General features: G+C 47.8%; 1 protein-coding gene across 2 annotated transcripts in view; it reads left to right on the plus strand.

The window, feature by feature from the left end:
- The first annotated feature begins 636 nt into the window (after positions 1-636).
- Positions 637-15,967, plus strand: part of SLIT3 (slit guidance ligand 3) — a 576,436-nt gene continuing 561,105 nt past the window's right edge. Inside the window, exon 1 of one of the 2 annotated variants that reach the window (XM_069483860.1) lies at positions 637-848. In XM_069483860.1, coding sequence (XP_069339961.1) covers positions 652-848 — 197 coding nt within the window. In that variant the 5' untranslated portion in view covers positions 637-651. The remainder of the gene's footprint in view (positions 849-15,967) is intronic. The other variant, XM_069483859.1, reaches the window with a different exon arrangement.

Genomic DNA, 15,967 nt, shown 5'->3' on the forward strand with positions numbered 1-15,967 from the left:
GAGTTTCAATGTTTCTTTCCTGGGGCCCTGCTGGCCGAGCCCCTTTCCGACCCAGTTCCTTCCCTCTCTCTCCTCTGCTTGCCTCCTCCCTCCCAGCTCTTGGTCGCTCCAGCAAAGTTCCCAACTTAGTCGACATGACGCGCGGCGCAGCCAATGGGAGGCGGAGTTGGCGTTTTTGGGGGGTGGGAGGGGTGGGCCCCGCGTCTCGGGTGTCTGCCCTGCTCAGTGAATGGAGAGAGCGAGCGCCGGCCAGCTCGCCCGGCCGCCCCGTGCCCCAGCCGCCGCTGCCGCGCTCCCTAGCCCAGCCCCAAGCCGGAGCTCCCCGGGCGCCGCGCCCCACTGCGCTCGTCCCGGGTCCCCAACCCGGCCCGCGGGCCAGCGGGGCCAGGGGGCGATCGGCACCTGGGCACTCCGAGCGATGCGCAGCGGGGCAGCGCCGGCCCCGCAGATGGAGCTGCTGCTGCCGCCGCCGCCGCCCGGCGCGCCCCGCTCCGCCCGCGCCCCGTGCGCCTGAGCGCCGAGCTCGCCCCTCCTCCGCGCCAACTCCGCCGCCCGCTCCCCAGGCCGCCCGCGCTCCCCGCGCGCCTCCTCGGGCTCCACGCGTCTTGCCCCGCAGAGGCAGCCTCCTCCCGGCGCGGGGCCCTGCACACCATGGCCCCCGGGCGGACAGGGGCCGGCGCCGCCGTGCGCGCCCGCCTGGCGCTGGCCTTGGCGCTGGCGAGCGTCCTGAGCTGGCCCCCCGCCGTCGCCTGCCCCACCAAGTGTACCTGCTCCGCCGCCAGCGTGGACTGCCACGGGCTGGGCCTCCGGGCTGTTCCCCGGGGCATCCCCCGCAACGCCGAGCGCCTGTGAGTACCCCCGCCCCGCCCCGCCCTGCTCGGGCCACCCACCTGGGTCCCACCGAGGGGGCCCCCAGGCGCCAGGTCCTTCCTTTCCCCTTGGCCGCGCTGGATGCACTCTCTGTTCTTACCCCCTCTCCGATCGATCTCTCTCTCTCTATCTCTCTGTCTGAGTTGGGGGCCTGTGGCTTTGGGCAGGTCTGGAGAGAGAGGTCTCAAAGCTCTCCGCAATGGGCTAACAGCAGTGCCTCTCCGAGGGTGGAGGCTCCAGACGCAGGGCCCGCTGACAGCTTCCAAGGAGTAGGCTGGCCGGAGGCGAGGAGAGGAGAGAACACGGCAGCCTGGAGGTCTTGGGGTGAGGGTAGGGGGTTCACGCTCATTAAAGAGGGAGACGAAGGAGAAAGCCATAGGGTGAGGGGGTGTCAGGGCATGGAGGCCAGAGAGAGGGCCTGAGACTGTTGACCGGCTTGGAGATCAGGATGGGCCCGCCGCTTTCTGGCTGCCCTTGCAAGGAAAGTTGAGAGTGTGGGTGAAGGTTTAACTTCTGAGGAAACGGACAGATTCAGAGTGGGTGCTTGCAAAACCCGCCCTGCCTGGAGCGCAGCCTGGGAGATGCCAAGTTGCAGCCGGGGTGAATTTTTTATGGCTTGGTTATAAATGCCTCCCCAAACGGCCGGAGAATGGAAATGCTGACAGCCCTTCAAATGAGCCCTAGCGCTGTAATCTTACAAACCGCACTCAACCTCGGATCCTGGGTTTGGCAGCCAGTGGAGAGGAGCTGGGAGAGTGGGGTGGATTGACCCTCGTTTTAACCCCAATTGTGCAACCAAATATTTACTTTTCATATGTCAACGTTTTGGAAACATTTATCATTTTGATCCTCGGACCAAATTCAAAACTTGAACTCCGGGTGGGCTCCTCTTAGTCCGAAATGGGGGTGTGGGGAAGGAGGGAGAAATGGTGGAGGGGGTGGGAGCTGTCCTGGGAACCCAGCGGGGAAGTGGGTGAGGGTTTGCTGTAGTGTGATAGACCCTCCAGGTTTTGCTCTCCCTCTTCCCCCTTTCCCCCCTTCCCCACAGGACTCGGGTAGGTATGCATCTTCCATTCTGCCTTGTTGATTTCAGGCTGGAAGAGAGTGGTGATGATGTGAATTGTCCTAGTATGTTATTGCTGTTAGTCACCTCCTACCACTCCCACCTCCTCTTCCACTTACTCTTTGTGCATCTCTGGGCAGAGACTCAACAGAACTGCCTTGCTTATTCCTGGTGCTTTCCTTTGGCCCAGAACATTTTTTTTCCCCAAGTGCAGCGATCGTTCTGTTGGATCGAACCACACAATCCTAAAGGGTTAGAGCCGAATGTTCATTAACACATGTTGAAAACTGGGCTGGCAAATGTAAAATGACTTGCCCAAGGAAACACAGCAAGTTGATGGCAAAAAATGGGGCCAGAATCCAGGTTTTTGCACCTCAATTCAGATATTATATTAATCTATACTGGGAAAAAATTTGTTTTAATGGCATGTTTAGATACCTATAACTTATAAACTAAGTTTCCCTCCTCCTTACACTAGTGCTAGTCCCATTAGTGAAATAATAACTGTAGCTAATGTTTAATGAATGCTCTTTGTGCCTTCACATTTATGTGTGTTATCTCATTGAATCTCTACAACAGTCTGGTCAGTTACATAGGTAATGCTTATTACTCCATTTTACTGTTAAGCCATCTTGTCATTTACTCAAGGTCATGTAGCTAGCTAAGTGTTTGAATCCAAGCCTGCCTAGCTCCTAGCCTATACCCCTTCCCCCCCGCTGGACATGCTTAGAACAAGGGTCAGTTTGGGCCAAGATCTATAAACAGTCCTGGGAGGGTTCTCGCTGGGATTGGGTCTTAGAATAGCTGCTGTTGCTTCTGCTCTGGGTACTCCCTGCAAACGTTCAGCTCGCCTCGACCTCCTGCTCGGGGTCTTGAGACTACTTCTTCCCCATCTTCAAAATCATGCTGCATATTTGGCAAACCAAGGAGAGTGAGCTCTCTTCTTGGTATGTAGGAAGTTTTCCAAAGCTGCAGGCACAGCACCGAAGTCAGCATGCCGCTCGGCCACCTCCCTGAGAAGATCCAGGCAGCTCAGGGGCAGCCCGTCTGCTCTACAACTGGAGAAACAGGGTGAAGAGTGAAGGCCTGGACATTCCCACGGGCCTCCTGCTGCAGTCACGGTCCTGACAGGCAGTGGCAGAGCGGGAGCTGCTTTGAAATCTCTGGTCTCGGTCCTGGTTGGTGGTGCCACTTTGGCTAGGATGCATGGTGGTGATGGAGCTGCCTAGGTTGGTCTGTCGTTCTAGTCTCCCTCTTCCCCAGGAGTGGGGGACAGCCTTTAGAAGCAAGCTGGATCAAGGTCACCATAGAGTTTCAAGGCAGCCCACCAATAGTGCTTTACCAGCCCACACCTTCTCTCGGTCCACTTGGTTGTAAGATTTCAATTCTGCAAACTCCTTGGGGGATATGTGGCATTTTTATGCTATCTAAGGATTTCTTTAGGCAACAATTGTTCGTTCATTCCTCCCTCCATTCATTCAACAAACATTCCTTGAGTCTCTACTACATTCCAATACCTGTATATAAAATCATTACATATGCAGAAGAAAACCAGCATTTCAACTTAAAGAATATAAACAAAGGGTAGAAGAAAGAAACTTCCTTTGTTGAGCGTTTTAAACTTCCCAGGGCTTACTTTGTCACAGGGCACAAATTTTGTCTGCACTGCCATCAGCTGCTCCAGGCCTTCCTAAAAATCCAGTTTTCTGATCTCAGATGTTTAAATTGTGTTTGAAAACAAAGGAGAAGCATTTTCTCCATTCACCATTCCTGACTCTGCCTCCCAAAGAGCCTTTCATGAAGGGATTTGTGTATGGATGTGTGTGTTTGTTGTTTCTCTGGATGCTTTTGGCTTCTGAAACCTCGTGGTATGACACTAAGGAAAACCTGAGTGAGGATAATGTGTTCACCATTCGGACTTTGCTTCGGGCCTGGAATGGGGCCCGAAGTGTTTGTAATTAAGCCAGCATCAGAGTCGGGGGTTTGTATTCCAAGATCTTCCCTATAATGTCAGCATAGCACACAGAAAAAGAAATTGCCTGTCTTTTGTAAACTACTGACAATTTCTCCCCCTCCATGGGGAGGTGACACCCACAAGAAAGCTAAATAAATGCAGAGGAGAATTCAGTGTCATTTATCTCCCATGCAGCAAAGATAGAGGACGGTGGAGAGGAAGTGAGTGGTGGTGCCTGAACCCAAACATTTACCATGGAGCGCAGAGTAAACAGATGTTGCATTTACCCTTCTGAGCACAAAAGGAGCCCGCAGATGTAATTCTTCTCCAACCACAATCTCGGCCTGGAAAAAGAAGGCCGATGAACACGAACGCTCACGTGGGGCCTCTCCTCCCGGTCCTGCGGAGAGACGGGCAGAGGCCCACTTCTCGCTGTGGCGAGGTGGCGGCCCGGGCGGTCGAGTGGGGGCCAGAGTGGACATCTTTGGTTCACTTGGCTCCAGAACGTGCAGGAGACGGCTGTATTTAAATAAACATTTCCTGTTTGCGAAGGAAAACAGGCGAAAGGCTGAAACGTGAGAATGTGGTAACTTAATTTTCTCCATCACTCCAGATGACGGCAAGCTTTGCCGGTGGTTGGGTCCAATAAAAACCGACACCATGTCACAGGCTTTCCCTCACTTGACCACAGAGGTCCCGAGGTCAAGTGGGAGACTTTCCAGGATGCTCAACAACCAGGCCCTATGTCCTGGTCCTCCCAGCCCTCAGGCCAGCTCAGAGGACAGGGGCAAGCTGGTGAATCATGGGGCCTCTCTGGGCCAACCGTGGTGATGTGGCCTTTCGGGGAAGCACAGTGCTCTCCAGGAGAGTCTAATGAGCAGCTGAGTGCACTCACCTACAAGGTGCTGTGCAACTTTGAACAGATAGCTTTACCTCTCTGGGCCTCTTTTCCCTGAAAGTCGAATTCTAGCATAGGCTTAGTGGTTTTCCAAATATAGTCTACTGTCTGCTGGTGAACTGTCAGAATCTTCCTCCCTAGTGCTTAGAACAGTGTCGGGCACATAGTAGGGTATCAACAAATGCACGTTGAGTAAAGGAATAATGAGTCTCAAAATACAACTCTTTCTTCTTACAAGGGAAAGATGGGCAGGTAAAGATTTGCATTTCAATGTATGGTTAAGGGCTACTTACTAGTAACCTATTACATGAGTTATTTATGAATCTAAATATTCTAGATTGTAAGTCTCTAAAATTTGGATTTCATGAACTAAAATTATTGCCTTACTAGAGTTACCAAGGACTCCCATCGAGTGATCCACTCCGAAGTCTGGTTGCCAGGCATTGCTTAGCAACCTTGCAAAACTCCTACTGTGCACATGCCCATGAAAAGAGCTAGAAATCCTGAACACTTCAACCACCGGACTTTCTAATCAGGAACTCATCAGCAGCATCCTGAGCGCTCTGTGGTTTTTGATTGCTGCTTTTCTTGAATTAATTGATATGTATTTGTAGTATCATTATTAAGTTCTGCTTTTGCCGATCATCTGGGTCTTCTATTATTTCTGCATTTTTGCCATCTTGGTTGTCATTTTGTTTCTCTCCAGTATTGTTCGTTGTCACTGGGTTCCTTCTCCACTGGAAAGTGAGAATGAATAGTGGGTTGGAGCCATGGGAACTTACCTATGCTGTGGCAAGAAGGTCTCAGAGACTTAAGCATTGTGGTTAGGGCACGGGCTCCGGAGACGGACAGCTCTGGGTTTGAAGTCCAGCGCGTTGCATCCTTGCTGTTGCACCCTGAGCGTGTTACACCATTGCTCTGGACTGTGGTCTGTTTAATCCCCCTGTACCTCATCTCCATCCCTGTAATACAGGGATGATAATCGCTCTGTCCCCATGGGCATGTTGTGGAAGTAGACTGAGGCCATCCATGCACTGTGCACAGCTTGCTGCCCACCGTGCTGTCCGCTCGCTGTCATTGCTGTGATTGTTTATACCACTATGACTCCTTGACTGTTAAGTGTGTATGATAAATGTTCCTCTTTGGGAGGATTAAATGAAATAGTGTACAGGAGGTGCTTAACACAGTACAGTTAGGTGCTGCATAACCATGTTTTGGTCAACAATGGACCACATATAGGACAGTAGTCTCATAAGATTATAATGGGTATGAAAAATTCCTATTGCCTAATGACATTGTAGTTGTAATATCGTAGTACAATTACTTTTCTAAAAATAAATTTAGCGTAGCCTAAGTGTCCAGTGTTTATACAGTCTTCAGTAGTGTATAGTAATGCCCTGGGCCTTCACATTCACTCGCCACTCACTCACTGACTCACCCAGAGCAACTTCCAGTCCTGCAAGCTCCATTCATGGTACAGTGGCCTATGCAGGTGTACCAGTTTTAATCTTTTATGCCATATGTTTATTGTACCCTTTCTATGTTTAGACACACAAATACTTCTATTGTGTTCCAATTGCTTACGGTATTTAGTTCAGTACCATGCTGTAAAGGTTTGTAGCCTAGGAGCAGTACGCTGTTCCATGTAGCCTGGATGTGTCGTAGGCTATGCCTTCTAGGTTTGTGTAAGGACTCTATGGTGTTTGCATGATGACAAAATCGCCTAACAACGCGTTTCTCAGAATGTATCCCTGTAGTTAAGTGACACGACTGTACCTGGTACATAGGAGCCTGCACATATTATTAATGAAACTGACTATGGTTATTGTTTCCACTTCCTCATCTCAGGCCCCGTCCAGCTGGAAGGTTTGAGGTGCCCACCATATAAATGTGCTCCAACCCAGAGCCCTGCAGAGGCAAGTTCTTGGCCTGCGTGTGGCTGTGCCCAACGCCCTCTTGCCTGGGCCCCTCCTTCTCCCTCTCTTCTCTCAGTTCTGCCCCTGCAGCTAAGCCCAGGTTGGCCTCTGTTCCATAAAAAGGGGATTACGGTTGAAGTGGTTTATATCTTTTCCATGGGCGTGCTGCTTTGTGGTATATTTAAATAAGGAATGCATTTTATTTATTTATTTTGGGGGGCTGGATTTTCATGGGGAAATTTTGGCCCTGACTTTTTTTTTTTCAATGCTCATTCTTTCTATCTTTTCCTAAATACCTTCTTTTACTGACTTCCCACATCTGCCTCTAAAAGTTACTGCTTTTACTTGAAACAGCTGTATTTACTAGTGTGCTCCACCCTCACTATGTAAGGTGGTCTTAACCCTTTTTGGAACTGCTGAAAAGAAAGAAAAAACAAGGTTGGCTTTCCCAGAAAGCTCTTCTGGACCACCACTAATCCGCAAATGGGGTGGACGTGGAGGGTGCCCTGGCTCTGTGATGATTTTCCACGGCAGTCCATTTCTTCACTGTCCTCCATCCCTAAGTTTAACTCAGCCTTGCCCAGGTGGGAAGCTCACTGTAGGAATCCTCCATGTCTCTGGTCTGCAGGCCTGGACTGTGTTTTGTACTGTTACTGCCATCTGCCAGTGGGCTATGCCTTCTTTCCCACTCACTGTGGTTTTCATAGTTGTCTTGGCAGTGCCATATTTGATACGGTGACACCATGGAAAGAACTGGTCAAGGAGTGTGTGATTAAAAGTCCTCAATACTGAGTGGATAAGAGGTGGGAAAAGTAATGATTTTAATAGGTAAAAGTGTGGCCCAGAGCCACACTCTGGGGCTCAAGTCCTGGTTCTGCCACCTACTAGCTGGATGACCTTAGTTTTCCCGTTTGTAAAATGGGAATAATAATAATACCCCTTGCATAGGATGCTGTGAGTATTGAATGAACCTACATTGCCTGACTGGAACCAAGTGCACGCTCGATAAATTCTCCTGTCATCGTTATTATCATTCTCACTGACTGTAGGCTTCCTTTCAGAGCATGCTCAGGATGCAACTTGATTTAGAAAAATATAGATTTTCGGGGTTGGAAGGGACCCTCCTGTTCAAGTTCCAGCCACATGGAGGCTGGTCTTCCATCAACACAATGTAGGGGGAAGCAATCTGTCAGCCTCCTTTGCTTGATTACACCTAGTGATGAGGAACTCACCTCTTCCTAAAGCAATTCATTCCATTAAAAAATTGTCCTAATAAGAAAATTTTCTTTGTATGGGGGGTTGAACTTATCTCTTGGTTGTGGTTGTTACCCAGAACAAATAACAATCCTTTTTCCAAATGAGAAGTTTTAAGGAATCATATTGTTGTTGTTTTTCTCACCACCCACTTGCCGGAGTCTTCTCTTTTCTTCCTTAAATTTTTATAATTACCCCAACTATCCTGTATGTGTTAAAGTTTGTTTGGGGTAGGCCTTGTCCTCCATTCCTAGTTCTCTTCCTCTAAATAGGTTCCAGTCTTCTTCGATTGCATCAGTTAGAAAGAGATCTTCCGCACCCTCGCTGTCTTATTTGACTTCTACCAGTGCGTTCTAAGTCAACCTTTTCACCGTGGACAGCCATGCTCCTGGGCAGGCTCATTTTGACTGGGCTATCCTGCATCTGGGTGTCCGCCCCCCAAGCTTCCCAGCTGTTATCTTGTTGTCCCTTATTCTAGACTTGTGCATTTGACTTTTGGAGTCTAAGTGCAACACTTTGCATTCATCCTAATTAAATTTTGGCAAATCATTTCATTTCATCAGCTTTTCAGGAACATTTTTCTATTTTAATTTCCTCATCTAGCAAATTAACCACTCCTTTCCCCATCCCCCACTTTGTATTACCTCTGCAATTTTAGCGAGCTTGCCTTGTGGCTCTTTATCTGAGCTGTCAATATGATCTGCAGAGTCCTCTCCGCTGATGTTTTGGTCTGGCATGTGGATTACATAAATATATTGTCCTATTCTTTCTGGCCGAGGTGGATAAAAATGTTGAAGTCCTATTAGCCTTTAGCATCTTCTTCCCCTGGGGTTCTGTTGTTCATATTTTCTCTGGAATAATTTCCTATTAATGCTAATACTTCCGTTGGCTGAATTTTCTCTAAAATCTTGGTTTCCTATGGAACTTTCCATCATGACTTTAGCTTCATTTTTGTCCTATTAGGCTGGTACCAGAAGCCCCACCAGCATGGGATGTGAGGGACGTGTGTGTGTGTGTGTGTGTGCATACACATGTGTGTGTTATTTTCTCCTGGCAAATATTTTAGCCTGAGGAATAGGGCCCTTCTGCCAATAGCAGAGTTTGGGTAACTTCAGCTTTTTACACACGATGACTTCCTTTAACATCTTGGGTACCCATTGGCAGGGGGCACATGCCTGAGGAGTTCTGGGAACAGATACGATGGAGGATGAAGCATAGAGGACTGGGGCCTCCACGCTTCCCAAACCTCTGTCAACAATAACAACAGAGACAACAGTCACCCCCACAGCAATAGCTAGTATTTCTTGAGCCCTTCTTTGTGCCTGACATTGCTCTTACCCTTAACATGTATGAACTCATTTGATATTCTAACAGTTATGCGAGGTAGGTACGAACACCGTCCGCATTTTGTAGATGAGGAGCCTACGTCAGAGAGGTGGAGTGACGTCCCCAGAGAGGAGCAGGGGAGACAGAGTCCATCCAGCCAGGCTGGTCTCAGAGTCTGCACTCCAGCCTCTGGTCATGTCATTCCTCCCCAAATCTTTCAAGTCAGCTTCCTTTTCTGTCTTCCAAATTCAATTTTCAAAGAACAGCTAGAAGAAAAAAAACCCCAAGTCCAACTTGCATCACTGCGCTCCTGTTGGATGCAAGGCATCAGGAGAGGATGTCAGGGATACGATCTAGACACCTGGTGGAAGAGAGCCCTCGGGTCCAGTTGGAGGAAGTAGCTGGTGTTTGAATTGGAGCTTGAAGAATAATAGGGTAGAACCTCCCATACATAGAAATGGGAAAGTGGTACAGATTCACAGAAGTTCACGGTTAGATGGGCTGGGCCAGAGCCCAATTTAAAACAATAGGAGCTGCACTTGTGGACGTTTTATCTAACATGGAGGTGTAAACAGAATACAGTAGGTCAAGTCTTAGGAAAAATATCACCGTGGTGTGTGTCCAGTTATTATTTTTTAAATTTGGGGTTTGAGAGGATAAATGCTCCAAGAACAGTTCTGATGAAACTTACTGACCAGCCTTTTTCCCCACAAGTAGCTACTCAATTTTGACAAGGATGGTCTTCCTTTCCAGCTAGATGCACCACTTGCTTTCTTTTAGCTGTGATCTCTGGGCTCCTCCCACCCTGGCATCAGGGCCAGTAAGAATGAGACATACCTAAGATGCATCCTGGCCAGAGTAGAACGTGGCATCACTTATCATGGCCAGATCACTGCTTGTGTGGGCTCAAGCTCCTCTTCTCTTGTCCGAAACGCCAGTCTGGTTCCTGACCCCTGATTCATTCTGCACTTTGGCAGCAGTGTATATTGTGGTTGCTGAAAGTCTGCCAGCACATTTAACCACCCACCTTGTCTCCCTCTTGAGTTTTTCGGCCTCCCAAGCTCCTGTCTGCTACCAGGCATACCCATTCTTAGCTCCCCTGCCCTCTAGAATTAATATATACCCTAACTCAGGTCTGTCTGCATGTGTAGAGTCCATGGTCTTCTTCTCCTCTGAAGCTTACAGCTTAACCATAGAATTGGGCATCTTTGCATCTCTCCCTGAGCCTAAGTGGCTCCTGGCTCCTGCCTTAACCTTTCTAGCTTGGCTTTTTGTCCTCTCTTGTCCTCTGTGTTGCTTCCCATAGCTTTCGTACTGAATTTGGACTGTCACCACCAGAGCCCCAGGTCCTGAGACTGGATTTCATAGGCTGGACCTTCACTGGAGACTGGAGACCTGTAATTAATGCATGGCTTTGTCCTGGAAACAACCTCAGACTTCATCTTCATGGCCACCTGAAGCCTTTTATCATGTCCAGGATAGTGGGTAAGGGTGCTCCAGGTCTGGACTCTATAAATGATAAATTACTAGGCACACTTCCGAGCTCCCTGCACCCCAAGCAGAGAAGAGAACAGATTATTTTGTAATTAAAAAGCATAGCAATGATGATTTTATTGGAGAGTTATCCTGCTCAGAAATGTGTTGCAGAATTTTCTGGACTATCTAGCATTTTGCTGACATTCTTTTCCCTCCTCCCCATCTCTGCCAAGCTCTAAAATATAGGTTAAAAAGTGTTCTGTATATCAGATTTTTAAGTGGTATTAGTGGAAAACCAATGGGGAGTATAATTTGGATGTGACTGAAATGAGTAGAAAGACCTAGGCTGAATCCTGGTTTCCATGTTTCCTAACTGCCCAACCTGAATGAGCACCTTTCTGAGTCTCCACTGTCCCATCTGTAACCTTCAGAATCATAGGAATAACACTTCTCTCTGGGGCTGATGCAAGGTTTAAATGAGATCAGATGTCTGCAAATGTCTTCTAATTTTAGTGCTACGTGAATACTTTAATGAGTCCACCCACAATATCTGATTTGAACCACTAAATCCTGTATCTGGAAGATGATCAGAGTATATTTTAGAAGTTTCCATTTACATATGAAGAAACTCAGGGAGCTCCAAAGCCTTGCTCAGAGTCACCCATGTCTTCAAACTCTTGTTCCAGTTTCTTTTTTATTTAACAAGATGCATCTTTTGCAAATGCAAATACAGCCTCACACCAGCCATGTCAGCAACCCAACCAGGTAGAGTTTAGAGGACTTCTTGCCTCACTGGATAATTATTAAGTGATGTATCCAAGACAGTAGGATCAAATAAAGGAATCCATGAAGTATGGAGATACTTAAGCCATTTATTGAGTGTCTACCACAATGAATAAAGCAAGTAAAATGTTCTCATAACTAGGACAGTGCAAAATACCATGACAATCAGTCTGGACTGTCCCTTCTCACCAAATGAGTGACAAGGCAGAGGCTACCATGCTAGGTTCAGAGGGGAGATTTATGGGTTGGGGGAAATGCGTGAAGCATGCAGCAGCAAACCTTCAGGAATCATTGATGACATCAAGCCACCCTCATCCCTTTTAGTGGTTACAAATATGTAGAAAAACTCACACATCATAAAAAAATAGTACAAGTGGAATAAAAAAAACTCATGGGGAAAATATTAATCTGAGAACAATTGTATCCGAGAAAGCATTCGAAAGTATGCCTCTGCAGCTTGCTGGCAAACAGTGCAAGTTATGCATTTTATTAGAGTCCTCACTCTGTGTAGAACACTGACCTTATTTGAGAAGCATTTCATAAACACTGACACACAGTGCAGCCACATGTAAGGTTATGAGGAGATACAGGGCCTTCTTTGGGAGGCCGGCTTCCCTTCCCCTCCTGGGCTGCAAGGGAACCACGGGACATTGTTTCCCCAAGGTAGTAATTCCTTTGTTCTTCTCTCTTAGGTTTAACTCAGCAGAAGGAATTTTCCCAGGGGAAAATGAGGAAGGGGGCTTTGGAATGAAATTCACCCTCTGGGTAGGTTAGCATAAGAGCAGGGTAGGCATTGGGAAAGACTTATCTCTGGGGGGAATGGTCTGAGAACCTTCGTTTGGCCAGTGGGGTTTCTTTTTGGAGATCTTACCTGGTGTCTGGAGACTTCGGCTGTGCCTATGGCAGAGGATGGCTCTCAGACAGCATTCACCTGGTCCTGAGGGCTGCAAGACCCCTAGCTTGCAACAGCCCTGAGAACCGCGTCCACCACATCCCTGCACACCCCCATTGCTGGCACTTTCCTTCTCGTCTGCTGCCAGCTTACAAGTTCTGAATTTCTGCCACAGAACTTGATTCTGTTCCTCCCCCTCTCGTTTCCTTCCCTGGCCAAGAGATTTTCAGGCTTTTGAGGTATCTCCGGAGATCATCTGGTCCACTCCCTCCCCACTGATCTCAGCCCATCTTGAAAGATCGATGTCTTCGGGAGGTCCTAGGAGAGGACCTCAGCTTTCTGGTGTGATGGTGAGAAGTCTGCCCTGCTTTCACTGCAGCCTCATTCACAACATTTGGTCCTTTGTAAAGATCACTCAGAGCCACAGGAAGCCTCTGCCAATCCGGGAAGCCAGGGAGACAGGAGAGGGACAAAATCTAGCCCCCAGTGGGGAGTAATGTGGAACCAGAGGGGAGAGACGCCAGATGGGCAATTTGGGATTGCAGATAGTATCCCGAGGCTCCAGAACCAAGGCTATAACTTATTTAGGGTCTAGAGAGGGAAGATCCCAGCTGAAGAAAACAGCAAGGGAAGGACACTAGGAACCAGGACTGGAGCGAGAATCCAAAAATGGGAAGGCCAGTTGCTTCATGGGAGCTTTTAGTGAGTCTAGTTCCCCATCCCCACCCCCTTCTAATTACTCCATAGCACAAGATGGTAACCAATCTGCTGTGTTTACTGTGTTTAGCCGTACATTTTAATACTTTCTGAAACATTTCCCACAAGCTTCCCCCTTCCATGTGCCCTCCTTGTACACTCTAGAAATTTTGCAAAGCCCTAAATCTCCTCTGGGTTCTTTCCTGACTGGAGCTGCATGCTGATTCAAGCCATATTCAGCCAGGAAGCTCTCTTCCCGTCTTTTAAAACAAGAAACATCTCCTTCCAAGAAGACTGCACTACAGTTTTCTTTGTCTGTGTTGCTAACGAACAAAGAGGGCTCGTTGCAAAACAGCATTTCACGAGCAGAGCAGGGCTGATAGCACCTCTTGCCAAATGCGACTGTGTGTAGTTGTGTGGGGGGAAAACAGCTTTGTCAAGAGGAGGGCCGAGGGAGGCGGCTCTGGGGAATTTTTAGCAACTGCAGCATGGTGTAGTGGAAAGAATGCTTGCCTGGGAATTTGGAGACCTGGCTGTGCCTCTGACACGCCGTGTGACCTTGGACAAGTCATTTGACCTCCCTGGGCCTCAGTTTCCACATCGTGAAAGGAGACGAGGGGAGTGAACTGGATGGTCTCCAAGGATCCTTTCAGCCCTGTGCATCCTCACTTCTGAGGCCTAGGATTTGGGGTTTAGACCTGAGCCAACATCCAACCAACCCAAGGGACTTTCTAGAGGCAAGAGAGAGGCCAGGACAGCTGCTTCAGGGAGTGGCTGGTCCTTGATTAAGGCTCAAATAATTAGCTCAGCTCCACAGTAAGTCTTCTGAAATTAAGAAAGAAAAAGATGTTTAGTTTCAAAAATAGCAGTTAGTGTTTCTTAAAACTGATCAGCTTGGGGCTTTGTAGGTTTTATACAAAGACATACTTTCCCTTTTTCTGTAGCACAGCAGTTCAGGGTATTGATGCTGGAGTCAGTGTGACCGGGGTTCGAATGCCACCCCTGGGCTGAGTGATCCTGGGCATGTTCTTTCCCACTAACCTGCTTCGCTGGCTTCTTGGGAAGATCAAATGAGGTAATACGTGTCAAGCTTAGAGGACAGTTCCTGGCACTAAATAACAGTTCAAGAAGCCATTATTATGACCACCTTTTGCTGCTTAACAAACCACCTTGAAACTTAGTGTTGTAAAGTAACAACGTTTTTATCCTGCTCAGTGATTCTGTAGGACAGGGTTTCGGACACAGCTCAGTAGGGATGGCTAGTCTCTGCTCTATAATGTCTGAGGCATCAGCCTGGAGAGTCTGTAATGATCAGGGGAGGCTTGAATAGCCGGGTGCTACAGTCACATGCAGGCTGCTCACTCACAGGTCTAGCATCTCGGATGGGATGACTTGAAGGCCGGGCTCAGCTGGGACTGTTGGGGAGGGCGCCTACACCTGTGACCTCTATGTGACTTGAGCTTCCTTGCAACATGGCAGCCTCAGAGTACTCTAACTTCTTCCATGGAGGCTCAGGACTCCAAGCAGGGGTGTGCAACAACTCAGAATCACTCAGAAGTCGTGTGGCTTTTTTATGAACTAGCCTTACAAGTAACATAGTATCCCTTTTGTTCTACCCTATTGCTCTAAATAGTACGAGCTAGCCCAGACTCAAGGGTGGGGGCCACCCCCCTACCCCCCGAAGAAGTCTCTCAGAAGGTGCAGCTGTGTTTTAAAACCTCGATAGTCATCTAATTATCATCTTTATTTTCCGTACAATGATCTAATCTCTTAACTAGATTGAAAGCTTCCTGAGGGTAGGAGCTGTGCATTTCTCTACAGAAGCTTAGTATAATGCTTGCAGAAATAAGACAAAGTCTTATTTCAGGGACTTCAATTTGCCCTCTTGTGATTTTTGAAACACATTTTCAAAAATCAAATTGAATTGACAGGCAGCAGATTTGGTGGAAAGACCCCGAGCATAGTGCCAAAGAGACCTGGATTCAAAAATCCGTATGAGAAATGTGCCCTTCGGCAAATTACTTGTCTTTCTCATTAAAAAAAAAAAAAAAATGGAGATGGTCATATGTATTTCAAGGATTGTTGTAAGAATTAGGGATGGTGTAATCAAAATGCCCAACACACAGGCGGTGCTCTAACGAGATTGTGGATATTGGGAGGCAGCGTGTGGCACTGTGACGAGCAGAGATGCTCAAGTCAGACAAATCTAGTTTCAAATTCCATCACTTACTGTTGTGCTGCTGTAGATGTCCCTTCATCTCTTTGAGTCTTAGGATGCTCATCTGTAAAATGGGTATCATAGTAACTACTTTTTAGGTTTATTGTGAGGATGAGGAATACATCATGTAAAGCTCAGTCCCTGACGCATAATAGGAACTTAAACATAGTGCCTATACATGGAGTAGCCACAGTTAACCACAGTTGTTCTTTTGTTTGTATATTGATTCATCCATGAATTTATGCATTGAACAATGCTGTGTTTAGTGCTCATAACTCACAATGGCTTTATTTTTCAAGTTCCTGCATGCTAGGGTCTGTTGATGCCTAAATCTGGGAAGATACCCTCATGGGATAGAGAAGAGGCCCTTTGGAAGGGAGCTCAGGGTCCCAGGCAAGCTGCTTGGGTCAGTACTCTATTTTAACACATCCACAACTGAGTTGTAATCGCTCCTGGTGGCTTTTGACCCTAGAGAACCCCCCAGCTTCCTCCAGTTATAACGTTTTCTCAGAGATCCACATTTCCTTTCCTCACTGGATATATCCTATCCCTTACTGCCATGCAACTATGGACAAGCATGTTACTTCTCACCTTGTGTCTGTTTTTGTTGGTGCCTTTTTT

The sequence above is a fragment of the Eulemur rufifrons genome, chromosome 10, assembly GCF_041146395.1.
Source record: "Eulemur rufifrons isolate Redbay chromosome 10, OSU_ERuf_1, whole genome shotgun sequence".
NCBI lineage: Eukaryota > Metazoa > Chordata > Mammalia > Primates > Lemuridae > Eulemur > Eulemur rufifrons.